General features: G+C 42.8%; 1 protein-coding gene across 1 annotated transcript; it reads left to right on the top strand.

The window, feature by feature from the left end:
* Positions 1-11,962: 11,962 nt before the first annotated feature.
* NHLH2 (nescient helix-loop-helix 2) lies at positions 11,963-12,364 on the top strand. Its single transcript, XM_055586867.1, has one exon. The coding sequence runs from the start codon at positions 11,963-11,965 to the stop codon at positions 12,362-12,364; it is 402 nt and encodes a 133-aa protein (XP_055442842.1).
* The last annotated feature ends 1,872 nt before the right edge of the window (positions 12,365-14,236 follow it).

Consider the following 14,236-nt stretch of genomic DNA (forward strand, 5'->3'; position numbering starts at 1 on the left):
ATCCATAGTTCATCAGGCACTCTGTCTATCAGATCTAGTCCCTTAAATCTATTTCTCACTTCCACTGTATAATCATAAGGGATTCGATTAGGTCATACCTGAATGGTCTAGTGGTTTTCCCCACTTTCTTCAATTTAAGTCTAAATTTGGCAATCAGGAGTTCATGATCTGAGCCACAGTCTTGTTTTTGCTGGCTGTAGAGAGCTTCTCCATCTTTGGCTGCAGAGAATATAATCAATCTGATTTCAGTGTTGGCTATCTGGTGATGTCCATGTGTAGAGTCTTCTCTTGTGTTGTTGGAAAAGGGTGTTTGCTATGACCAGTGCATTCTCTTGGCAAAACCCTATTAGACTTTGCCCTGCTTCATTTTTGTAATCCAAGGCCAAATTTGCCTGTTACTCCAGGTGTTCCTTGACTTCCTACTTTTGCATTCCAGTCCCCTATAATGAAAAGGACATCTTTTTTGAGTGTTAGTTCTAAAATGTCTTGGAGGTCTTCATAGAACCATTCGACTTCAGCTTCTTCAGCATTACTGGTTGGGGAGTAGGCTTGGATTACCGTGATATTCAATGGTTTGCCTTGGAAATGAACAGAGATCATTCTGTTGTTTTTGAGACTGCATCCAAGTACTGCATTTTGGACTCTTTTGTTAACTGTGATGGCTACTCCCTTTCTTCTAAGGGATTCCTGCCCACAGTAGTAGATATAATGGTCATCTGAGTTATATTCACCCATTCCAGTCCATTTTAGTTTGCTGATTCCTAAAATGTTGATGTTCACTCTTGCCATCTCCTGTTTGACTTCCAATTTGTCTTGATTCATGGACCTAACATTCCAGGTTCCTATACAGTATTGCTCTTTACAGCATTGGAACTTGCTTCCATCACCAGTCACATCCACAACTGGGTGTTGTTTTTGCTTTGGCTCTGTTCCTTCATTCTTTCTGGAGTTATTTCTCCACTGATCTCCAGTAGCATAATGGACACCTACTGACCTGGGGACTTCATCTTTCAGTGTCCTATGGGGTTCTCAAGGCAAGAATACTGAAGTGGTTTGCCATTCCCTTCTCCAGTGAATCACATTTTGTGAGAACTGTCCACCATGACCCATCCATCTTGGGTGGCCCTATACGGCATGGCTTAGTTTCATTGAGTTAGACAAGGCTGTGGTCCATGTGATCAGATTGGCTAGTTTTCTGTGATTGTGGTTTCAGTCTGTCTGCCCTCTGATGCCCTCTCTCAGCGCCTACTGTCTTACTGGGGTTTCTCTTACCTTGGATGTGGGGTATCTCCTCATGGCTGCTGCTCCTGACCTTGGACGTGGGGTATCTCCTCTCGGCAGCTGTTAATGGGGCAGAAACGTTATTTGAAAAAATAATGGCCAAAAATTTCCCCAAAATAATGAATGACAGTAACTCACTATTCCAAGGAGCCCAGACAACCCTACAGAGGATATTTGCCAAATAAACAAACAAATACCTTACACACGCCTAGATGCATCATAGTCAACCTGATTAAAATATAAAATCTAGAAAAAATTTCAATGACAGCTGTGGGAGAAGAGGAACACATTATATATAGAAAAACAAAGATAAGAATTAAGGCAAACTTCTCATAAGAAACTATGTAGGCAGAAAGAAATGAAGTATGTTTTTAAGGTATAGAAAGAAAAAATTAAAAAAAACAACTACCAACTTAGAATCTATACCCAGAGTAAATATTTTAAAAACAAAAGGAAAATAAAGACATTTTCAGAAAAATAGTAGGTGAGAAAATGTGGTGCCAACTGACCTGCTCTGTAATCAAAGTAAAGGGTGTTCTCCAGGCAAAAGAAACACATTACCAGACAGGAACTTATATCTACTAAATTATATAAAGAGCTCTGGAAATGATAAAATGAGTTTTGGTCATGCTGTGTGGTTTGCAGGATCTTAGTTTCCCAATCAGGGATCAAACTGGTGCCCCCTGCAGTAGAAACACAGAGTTCTAACCCACTGGACCACCAGGGAATTCCCTGGAAACAGTAAAATGAGTACTCCTCTGTAGTATCAAGGAACAGATTTGGCTGCTCTCGCCTTCTGCGAAGGACCACATTCTGCCTATGGAATGTGGTTCTTTCTCAATAAACCTGCTTTCACTTTAACAAAAAAAGGAAAGAAAAAAAGAGACAGACTTTGATACATGCAACAACGTGGATGAATCTCAAAAGAATAACTGTGATTGAAAGAAGGCAAACAAAAAAGAGAACATAGTATATGATTATACTTATACAAAATTCTAAAGATGCAAAACAATCTCTAGTTATGAAAGTAGACTAAAGCTTCTCCATGGGAGGAGAAGGGACAATGAGAGGAGATGGGTTACAAAGATTATGATGGATATGTTCACCATTTCGATTGTGGTGGTGATTTCAGGGTTGTACATATATGCCTAAACTCATGTACACTCTAAATGCATGCCATTTATTAAATATAAACATTATATATCTCAATAAAGCTAAAAGGGGGGTAAATACAAAATAAAATTACAGTGAGATACCACAAGATACCAGTTACAATGGCTTAAAATATGTTCTTTAAAGTTACAATAACAAACACTAGGAAGCTGTGGAACAACTGCAGTGTTGCTGGTGAAAATGCAGATGGTACAACTACCTTGTAAAACAGTTGGCAGTTTCTAATACGTTTAACAAACACTCACCATACATGCCAACAATCTCATCTCTAGTTGTTTGCCCAGGAAAACTGTATATTTATGCCCTCATAAATACCTGTCTGTACACAGTTATACCAGATTGTTAGCTATATTCTTAATATCTAACTGGAAAAACTCAAAGTCTTATGAATGGATAAATTGTATTACATGCATACCACTCACTACTGCATAGTACAAAAGAGGAAGGAACAACTGATACACCCAACAACTGGATGAATCTCAAAAGCTTTATGCTAAGAAAAAGATGCCAGGCTCAAAAGTTTATATACTATGATTCCATTTTTATGTCATCTGGAAAAGGCAAAACTACAAGAACAGAAATCAGGTTCTGGCTGCCCGAGGCTAGGTGTGGGTAAAGGGATTGGCTACTAAGGGGTACAGGGAACTTTTTAGGAGGATGGAAATGCTATGTACTTTGTGATGGTTACATGAATGTAACATTTGTCAAATTCATAGAACTGAACACCTCTGAAGGGGGAATTTTATACTATAAAAACTATACTTAAATGAACTGATTGGGAAAAAAAAAAAAGCATCCAAAACCTGAATGCAAACCTCTTGAGTTTTTTCAGGGATGTTTAAAATCGTGCCATACTCAAGATCTACTACTTTTAAACATTTCACTCAATATGATACGTGTTTAGAAGTCTCTTTTGAGGTTTTTTACTTTATAGCAAAAGCCAAATACTGCAGGAAATGGCTGAAAGAGTACACAGAAGCTAATAGAGCGACAAACTAAAATGCATTCCCATATTGGCAAATTCCTTTGATGGACACTTGAGAAACGTTGCTGAAGATGTGAAGAAACAACTATTAAAACAATTTATGTGGCGTTGGAAGTTTGTTACTTAGTTGGATGAAAGAACAGCAGCTATTTCCAACATGTTTCAGCCATGGTACTTTACAAATTCTATTTCAATAATGAAATACATGAAAAGCTTCTCTTTTTAAGAGGGCATTAAAGGTAAAATGTAGGGGAGAAGATACACTCACCACCAAAATGATCTTTAATAAAAAAAATGACTTGTGGAAAAATTGTGGTGGTGTAACCACTAAGAAAATGGCTGCTATAACTCAAATAAATATAGAGTCTGGGGCCAAATATTCTATCACAAACAAAATTGATTCACTAAATAATTCCTATGCAAGACTTTTCTGTAAGGAAGTTGGAACAGAAGGGCACAAGATAGAGCCAAGTAATTAGTTTCAGGAATAGGAGTCCATTAAACTATAGTTGAATCTTTGCAATATAGGAAACAAAGAGAGCGTATATTCTGCAGCCCCACAATGAAATATGCTCGCTATCACATGGCAAAACAGTCAAAGAATTATTTGACTTTAAGGTTGGTGTTCCAACTTCGTTTTTCTTTGATGACAAAGAGCTGTCAATAGCATGCTGTGTGCTGTGCTTAGTCACTCAGTCGTGTCCGACTCTCTGCGGCCCCGGGGACTGCAGCCCACCAGGCTCCTCTGTCTATGGGGATTCTCCAGGCAAGAATACTAGAGTAGATTGCCATTTCCTCCTCCAGGGGATTTTTCTGACTCAGGAATTGAACCCGTGTCTCCTGTGTCTCCTTCACTGCAGGCAGATTCTTTACTGGCTGAGCCATCAGAGAAGCCCCAAATCTCTTGTATTTGAACACAGAACACTTAGAAATAGGAATTCCCAAACTGTTAAAGTATTTTCAAATAAAAAGATTCAGGGCTTTGAACCCATTTGTTAAAAAAGAATAATTCACATTAGAAAGAAATTTGCTAATCAAATTTCAACAAAACTTTGGCATATTTAGGGCTTCCCTGATAGCTCAGTTGGTAAAGAATCCAGCTGCAATGCAGGAGACCTCGGTTAGATTGCTGGGTCGGGAAGCTCCCCTGGAGAAGGAATAGGCTACCCACTACAGCATTCTTGGCTTCCCTGGTGGCTAGCTGGTAAAGAATCTGCCTGCAATGCAGGAGACCTGGGTTTGATCCCTGGGTTGAGAAGGTCCCCTGGAGAAGGGAATGGCTATCCACTCTAGTATTCTGGTCTGGAGAATTCCATGAATGGGGTCACAGAGTCGGACACGACTGAGCAACTTTCACTTCCACTCTGGCATATTCGATAGGTAAGGTAGAAAAATGAGAATCATAATGTAGTTAGCACAACCAATAATGCACTTAAATTTGGGTCTTTGAATTTTTATATTATTTGGGTCTTTGAATTTTGTATCTTTTTCTGCCATATTAGCCATAAAAACCAGATTCTAAAGAAGTTCAACTTCAAATCAGATCAAGTCATGTTATCACAAAGGATTAACCAATAACTATAGTAAAGTAAAGCTTATTGCTCTTAAAACTATATATTACCAATAATATGCTTCTAGAGGTTTTTATATGCTGATGAGTAAAATTATCACTCTTAAAATGTCTTTTTTGCATATGCTTATAGTTACAAAATATGCTACAATAGTACATGTATAAAGTTTGTTAATAATGAACATACATACCCTGGATATGTATGCTGAAAATTTTTACTGATGGGGTGCAAAATTTAAGAAAATAGATTGGAAATAGCTGTCTAGTGAAATTAACAAATAATTATAAAGCCTTTGTAGTCTCACAGTGTCTGGCACAATGTTAGATGCACAGTAAGTTTTTAAAAATTACTGTGACTCTCTACCTCTGGATGCAAAATATAGTAATTTATATATGATCCTTGTGTGTATATACATTTCTCTCTCAAAATATACATTTCATTTGGGGAATAATTCTTCTGTATGAGTATCTTTGTGTAGAAAACCATGACCATAGAAGCAATAATGCATAGTGGTTGCAGTTTCTGAATATGGACTGCTGCTGCTGCTGCTAAGTCACTTCAGTCATGTCCGACTCTGTGCGACCCCAGAGACTGCAGCCCACCAGGCTCCCAAGTCCCTGGGATTCTCCAGGCAAGAACACTGGAGTGGGTTGCCATTTCCTTCTCCAAGGCATGAAAGTGAAAAGTGAAAGTGAAGTCGCTCAGCCGTGTCCGACTCCTAGCGACCCCATGGACTGCAGCCTACCAGGCTCCTCCGTCCATGGGATTTTCCAGGCAAGAGTACTGGAGTGGGGTGCCATTGCCTTCTTTGGAATATGGACTACCTGAGTCTAAATCTTGGCCTTACAATTTATTAACTATGTGACCTTGAATAGACTAGTTCTCTGTGTCCCAGTTTCCTTGCATGCAACGGGGCCTACCTCATGGCTTTGTGGTGAAGATAAATGAGTTAATACCGTAAAGTCCCTTGACCTATGTTGGATACATGAAAAGCGATCACTCTAGGTTAGTTGCCATATGTATATGTATACATACACACACAAACATACACACACAGATACACACAATCTGAATGAGTATATGGGATATGTGTACATTTCATGTAACTTCATTTATATTTCTTGTTCTCAATATATATTTGTATACATATTTATATTGAATAATAGTAATAATATTAACAATATTAACACTTATTTAGCATGACAGTAAATTAAATATTATATATTTGGAAGGACTGATGCTAAAGCTGAAGCTCCAATACTTTGGCAACCTGATGTTCCAGTGAGCCAACTCACTGGAAAAGACCCTGATGCCAGGAAAGATTGAGGGCAGGAGGAGAAGGGGCAACAGGGGATAAGATGGTTGGATGGCATCACCGACTCAATGGACATGAGTTTAAGCAAGCTCTGAGAGATGGTGAAGGACCAACTCCTCTGAAGGGAAGCCTGGCGTACTGTAGCCCATGGGATTGCAAAGAGTTGGACACGAATGAGCGACTGAACAACAATCCAATGAGCAAACCATATATATATATATTTATAAGTTAAAGACTAAATAAACTCAGCATTAGTTTAAGTGCTTTACACACATTATCTCACTCATCTTTGGAAAAAATACATAACATGACATAATTTTGTTATTCCCATTTTACAGATAGAAAACTGAGGTCCAGAAAGGTTACATAACTTCCTTAAATTCACATAGCTGGCATATGACAGAGCCAGGAAGTATTTTTTTTTTTAATCACTGCTTACCATCTCCCCACTGATTTAATAATATTATTTAGTATTAGGGGTAATAATTCACAATATCTTTATTTGCCTGGTGCTTAGTATTTTATAAAATAGCTTTACACACAGTGAGTTTCATAACCAGTCTGTGAAGTGAGTTGGACAGGATTGTTATCCTCACTATTATAGGAAGAAAACTGGTACAACTGAAACCATAGGTGTCTTTTGGAGGAAGTGTTTCTGTGTTACAAGCATCCTGGGTGCCTCTCAACCCAGGGAGTCAAGTCACTGTCACCTTGTCTCAGACAAGGGTGCTGGTCCTCCCCGGAAGCATCACAGGCTAGTGACAGCCCAGGCATAGAAACCAAGAATCATGGCAACACAATGTGTAGTCTCTAAGGGAGATATGAAAAGAGTGCTTACAGAGCACAGAATGTGGGACCGTCTGTGCCAGGGGGGTCTTAGAAAAGATGAAGGTGGTGGTAGGAGAGGGGTGGGGGGCTTTCCTGGAAGAAAGAATGTGTGTATGCAAGTGTGAATTCATGTTTATGACCATGACGGTATGTCTAGGCATGGTTGTATATGAATCTGAGTGTGTACCTGTTTATATGGGCTTACTCATGTGTGAATTTATGCACACACCGACTGTAAGTGTGGAAGAAGAAAGCCTGAAGGCAAAAGAAAGTGTGCTTGGATCCACACATGCTACAACAGAATGTGCCTGCCTTGATCGCCCCATTTCTCCTCCCGCCCCCCCAACACTGGGGTATCCAGAGACACCAGTTGTTTCCCACTCTAACATGAGTTGCCTCATGGGCCGTGGTCATTAGACCCACCAGGTTTTCCATCTATCCGTCTGAATGTGTAGGAGTCTGATAAGAGCCCACCACTTGTGTGAGTGGTGGGGGGTGAAGAGTACCAGTATCTGTAGGTGTATAACTGTTTCTACACTTATGATTATGTGTGAAAGTTTAGTGTTGGCTGTTCCTAGCCAGACTGGGGAAACCTCCCTTCTCCTTTCATCTTCACTGTCTTGGGAATTTATATACTCACCTGTTTCCATTGCCACCCAAATGTGGCCAATTTCTGCCTTCACTTAAATGTCCTAGGGTATATAACTTTAATTCTGTACTGGGGCTGGGCAGAAGTAAGGCTGGAAATGGCTGGTGCCCATTTTCTGTGGAGGCACTCTGTGCTCCCCCCAACCCCCCGACCCCACTCCACCCCATTCTGGTCTAGGAATCTCCCAGAGGATGAAAAATGTTTGCAAAGGCAAACAGGAATGGTGACAGCCATGAGGAACTCAGAGGATCACACCCAGGAATTGGATGATCACCCCCCCTCTCTTGACGATAGATCCCATTTTTAAGGCAAAATTGATCACAGAGGGAAAGTGAGGACTCCTGTCTCCATAAATGCTGCCTCAGGGATTGGAGAGATGAGAGGTAAGACTGCAATACTCTATTTCTTTTAAACTTACACAATCAAAAGAGCTGAAATGACTCCAAATAATATGTAATTGATGGTGAATAACAGTATCTCTACAAAGTGACCAAATAGTTGAAGTAGACTTTCTCTTTTGTCATAAAGTATATAAATTCAGGGCTGTGGGGTCATGTGAGGCAAAAGTATTATGTCCTGGAATACACTGATGATTTGTGAGTGTTTATATCTTGGCCCAATGCACTGCCACACAGCTAAATATTCACATGTTAAAATAAGCAACGATGAACTGCAATAATCAACACATGTAACATGCCATATTTTAAGCTGAATGAATGAGTGGGTGAAGAGAAAAACAAACATATTTAGAAAAGTAGAATCATCTCACATAGTGATCCCCGAAATAACAATACCTGGATTCTGTTCTCAGTTTCACCAATGACTTAATCTATTGAAAGGTTTTCTTTTTTCTTTTTTAAAATCATACAGGAAAATTAGCCCAGTGACAGAATATCTCTCAAAAACATAAATATGCTTAATCAAACCTTGTTGAAGTGTCTTTTAAAATGTAAATGATCACTAATAAATGTTAGTTGTTGCAAACCTATGTTTATTGTAGCACCACATATAATATATATTTCCATGTTCAGGACACAAACATTATCCTAAATTGTAAGGGAGGATGCTAGTTTTATAATATGCCAGGAGAATTTTTCCATAGTCAATATGTTGCTTATTTGCACTTAGCTACATTGCATCAATAATCTGAAAAAGAGAAATAGCCTGGTTATGGCTAGAGATTCTGATTAGAGGCTAAGATTTCTATCATGGACTGCTTTCAACTGTTATATTTTATGGCACAGATTCAGTGGGAATCTGATCTGCTAAAATATTTGGGCTGTGAAAACTCCCACACTGTGACAGATGTCAAGTCCAATTAAGTGACTCATGTCCAGGTTTCTGTCCAATAGGATTTCCCATTAAATATCAATTTAGGGGAAAAAATTCCATCCCCCTTCTTAAGCCTTTATCTCTTCCACCATCTCCAGGCTGAATCAATTGGTACCAAGAGAGCCAAGAAGCCACACACGCATCTCTGTCTCTTTGCTCTGGCTCTCCCACCCTCTCGCCTCTTTCTCCGCTTCCCTGTCACTGTTACTCCGGGAGACGTTCACTTTTCACCAACCTTTCTCCAAGCATCTCCAAGCCACTGACTCTATATATTTTGCTACAAGGTAAAGAAAGGAGGGGGTGGGGGGTGGGCGATGTAACCAAGCCTTGAAAGACTTTGAAACTGGAAATAGGTGTCTGTTTATACAACATACAAGTAAAGGAGGGAAGAGGAAGAGGCAAGCTTAGCCCCGAGTTACAGTATTGTGTTTCTGGGAACGGGGGAGACATCAGCTGAACAAAGCCTTATCTCAAAAAAAAAAAAAAAAAAAATCACTTCTGAGCAAGATCGCATCTCTGCTTTGCACTCCCCAGTTTCTGCTCAGCCGTATTAAGGAAGGAAAAGAGTGCTCCTCACAGGAGCGGAATCTTATCTTAACCATCTTTCTTATTGATTCTTCCGCTATTAGAAAGTGGAGGAATCAGTCCTTTGATGTGATTGTGTTTATCTCTGCATCTCTTTTGTTATTTATAGAGACCCAGAAGAGGAAAAGAGGCAAGAGACTTTTCAACACATCGTTAAAAAAAAAAACAAAAACAAAAAAAACAACAACGAATTTCCCGAAATGTTTGAGAACAATTAAAAGGAAAAGGCGTTTTTTTTGATCTATCAACTAAGTGAACAATCATTCATACCGTCCCTCGCTGTGGACACCAGCGAGATGACAGCTGCTTTTTCATTTTTGAATGTAATAAATATTTGCTGCTTTTAATATATTTCGGAATTTCTCCCCGCTATTCCCTGGGATTTTAACTCTAAAAGATTGGAGAAAAGATTATCGAAAGGGCTTTTACAAGGTAAGCCTCCTTTAAATGCTTTTTTCCCAGCTTGGAACTAAGTTAGATTATGCATATCGCATTTATAGAGTATTTCATGAATGCCTGAAAAAAACAAAATGCATATACGACATGCTGTATATGAATATTTTTAAAAGACACCTGGAGAAGAATTTAACATGATTTGAGGGCAACCCAGGAACTTTTCATCCGATCTACAACTATGTTGTGGTTTATTGTAATTTTCCATTACTCGCCTACTTTATACCCTCTCAAGGCGAAGGTGTAGCTGCAAGCTGTTCTACTTATAAACGTGTACGTGAGAAGTCCGAAGAGTTACATGTAATTCACTTGGAGCATTTGTTTTTATTTTACCTTAGAGGACTTGTTTTCCTCGTAGGGAAATGAAAGCCGCCTTAGAGCCAAATTCGCACCTAACTAAGCAAGTGCGATGCTGGAAGCAGATCGCTGGAAGCAGAGAGCACAGCCCCAGCTTTTGTCTAGGAGCAAACCCGCACGTTTCAGACGCGACCTATTCCCCGGCTAGCACCCCTCCTGCCCAGCCGCACACGCGGGGCCCGGGGCTGGCAGCCTGGTCCGCTCTCCCGGCGCCCGCGATCGGTGCGCATAGCCCCAGCAGGTGCCTTCCCTGCCTGCCGGACCCTTTCTCGAAGCCCGAATTTCCTTGAAGCCCCAAGGCTGGGAGCGACCCTATCCCAGTAGGCGCGCAATCTGGGCCGGTCCTCCAGGCTCCCAGGAGGAGCCGGGCACAGCGGCCTTTCTACGAGCACATCCTTAGAGGAATCAGAGGCCAGACTACCTCGGCCTCGGGGACCGCTGCGGGCTCCCGACTCTCCGCCCCGGAGCACCGAACTTTGCGGGTTGGGGTTGCAGCTCGGGCCGGGGCAGAAGGCGCTGCGCCCACCTCCCCCCGCCCCCCGGCCCATGCCTTCCCTCCTTTCTCTCCTTCTGCAGCCACCAGGCCGCCGACCTTTTCCTGGGAGGTGGTCGGCAGACTGCGGGCGCATTGTCTTATCCCATGTCGCCGCGTCCCTAGGTCCCCGAAGTGTGTAGCTGTCTGTGTGACAGATGGTGCTTCGGGAGCCTGCGAGGGCATAAGAGTCCATTTGCTATTGAAAGGAGCCTTCATGTTGGTTCCGTCATCTCTTGATTATTGCGAAGAAGAGCGAGGGGTACGGGGAAGCGTTCCCACTCCGGGCCGTCTGTGCTCAGGGCTGAGTTCCTCTGAAACCCCGGACGCCCCTTGCCCCAGGCCCGCTCGAGGCCCGCGGGCGCCCGGCTCTCCCGCGGCTTCGCCCCAGGCCCTCTGGGCGGGAAGTGCTCTCCGTGTCTCCCTGTCCCCTAGCAAAACCCAGGTGGATTCGTCGTTCGGATTCATTCGTTTGTCAGGGTCGGAGAAGAAGTGAGGCAGGCGGAATGGCCGAGTTGTATTTAGTCGAAGGAAGCACAAAACCCGGTGGCGGCCTCGCAGGCCGGCGGCGGTTCCCCGGAGCAGGCCCGCAGGCCAGTCTCAGCCTCCCGGAGGCCGCGGTGTCAGGTCCGGGATGCGGCCTGGGCCAAGGCGAGGCCTCTCCGGCTCCTGCCCCAGGCGGAGGCTCGGGTCTTGGCCCTCGGGTCTGCCCGCCTCGGCGCGCTCCCTCCCCGTGGGACCCGCTCGGAGGAGAGATCCAGACCGCCGTGGGAAGTTGGCCCGGGCCGCGCGGAAGCCCGGCGGGTTAGGCCTCCGCCCGCTCTCGCTCCTATCCTAAGAAGGACCCCCCACCCCCATTTCCTTTTACTGATCGGTTTTCTGACTCCCCTCAGCCTCCAAAATGATGCTGAGTCCGGACCAAGCCGCCGACTCGGACCACCCCAGCTCGGCGCACTCGGATCCGGAGTCGCTGGGAGGCGCAGACGCCAAGGTGCTGGGCAGCGTGTCGGACCTGGAGCCGGTGGAGGAGGCCGACGGCAAGGGCGGCAGCAGGGCCGCGCTCTACCCGCACCCGCCGCAGCTGAGCCGCGAAGAGAAGCGCCGCCGCCGGCGCGCCACCGCCAAGTACCGCTCGGCCCACGCCACCCGCGAGCGCATCCGCGTGGAGGCCTTCAACCTGGCCTTCGCCGAGCTCCGCAAACTGCTGCCCACACTGCCCCCGGACAAGAAGCTGTCCAAGATCGAGATCCTGCGCCTGGCCATCTGCTACATCTCCTATCTCAACCACGTCCTGGACGTCTAGGGCCGGGGTCGCGGCTAGGGGCCGCCTGGCCGGGAGTGGGTGAAACGCAGCCTACTGGGGCGGCCGCCGCGGGGATGGCGGTGGAGGCGGCGGCCCAGCGGGACGGCGGCCACCAGGCCTTGGACCCGGGAGGAGGCTCGCACTGTGTTCTCTTCTGTCCGCCCGGCGACTCTGTAAGGTTTCCGACTCCAGAAGGGTGGGGTTGTCTGGGGAGTCCTGGGGCCTGCAAGGAGTGTTTTTCAGGCAAGGCGAACCTCCTGGAGGTACCCAGACAAGTGACCTCCAGGCCTCCCCTCCACGTGTTAGGATCCCTTTAGGGATTGTTGCTTTAGCTCACTGGAGACTTTGAGTTCTCCTGCATTCATCTCCCACAGATCTTCATGTTTTGAAAGGATGAGGGGCAGAAGCTCAGAGTCTGGGCTTTTATCTTTAGACTATCTGGCTATTTTTTCTAATTGACAAATCACCAAACATTCGGAGGGGAGGGAAGCGAATCGCCTCCAGGGCAAAGATTTAAGGCACAGAAAGGTGGAACACAGAAAACTTTCTGTTCCGTTGTGAAAAGGAAGGTTATATTAGAATCCAAATGAAACAGACAAGCCTGGGCTATTTGGTAAGGCTAAAAAGACACATTGAGAACAGACACTGTGGAGAGATTTGAATTTGGTGAGATTTTTAACCCCAAGGTCTGATGCTACTGGGGACAGGAGAGTCCATATTTAAATGGAAAATTTAATATCTGATTGCTTTTTCAGGCGAAGTGCCCCTTTATATATCCAAAAACATCTATTTGTGACCTTAAACATGTGGACCCATAGGTGCAGTTAGAAAAAGACAACCTATTTTTATTTATGTTAGAAGGAGTAGAGTATTTTTTTCAGACATTTATTTTTCAGAGTGGTGATAATTTTACTTTGGATACTCTGTGCCAATTTATTTATAGTCAAGTGTTTACACTTTCTCCTTGTGGAATAATTATGTCTAACTTTTTACGGTGTTTGTTGAGATTATACTGTGGTCTTTCTTTTTGCTCTAATTATATTGCACTTGTATAACAAATTTCCCATACCTCCCCGTTTCTAAACATATTTTATATATTAAGATGTTTGTTGGTTCTTTTATTGTGAGATCAGCAACACTAGCACTTCACTATTATAGTTTTTTAAAAAGTAAGCGTTGTTATCCTTATCCGTAGTTATGTCTGAAAAGTACTTTGCGAACCGTTTAAAAGGAGAGTAGCTTCTTTGTGTGTGTGTGCGCGTGTGATGTTTGTGTGTGGGATGGTTTTAGGAAATTAAGTTATTTTCCTAAAAAAAAAAAAAAAAAAGAATTCAGAACTACTTTCCTCTGTGGCAACCAAAAAGAAAAGTCTATAACCTGATAATGTTTCATGTTCTCAGCTGTGAAACTCTTAAAACAAGGAGTGTATTTTAGAGATAAGGGAAAAAAAAAAGAACCACATCTGCTATCCAAAGAATTTAGTCTTTTCAGGGTTTTTTTGTGTCTCTGTTGCTTTATATAATGCAATATTTTGTAGTGAAAATAGATATAATCTGGTTTCTATCTGACGAGTTTTTCATATCTCATGAATGGTGCGCTGTTTTGCATATAAATAAAGGTATCAAATAAAGTTATCTCCTTTATTTTAAACATACTGTCTAAAAATAATGAACATACTGGCTGAGCATAAAATATCTTAATGGACTCAATTCCTCAGAAAGCAACTAATTAAAACAACAACAACAACAAAACTAAATCGTAACATGTATTGAGATGTTTGTTGCTCTTCCTGAACTTGGACATTGATCCGTCTATAAATAGACGCTCTACATATGACGGTGACATAGGTCATGTTTCTCTCAATGAAGAAAA

The sequence above is a fragment of the Bubalus kerabau genome, chromosome 6, assembly GCF_029407905.1.
Source record: "Bubalus kerabau isolate K-KA32 ecotype Philippines breed swamp buffalo chromosome 6, PCC_UOA_SB_1v2, whole genome shotgun sequence".
NCBI classification, from domain to species: Eukaryota; Metazoa; Chordata; class Mammalia; order Artiodactyla; family Bovidae; genus Bubalus; species Bubalus kerabau.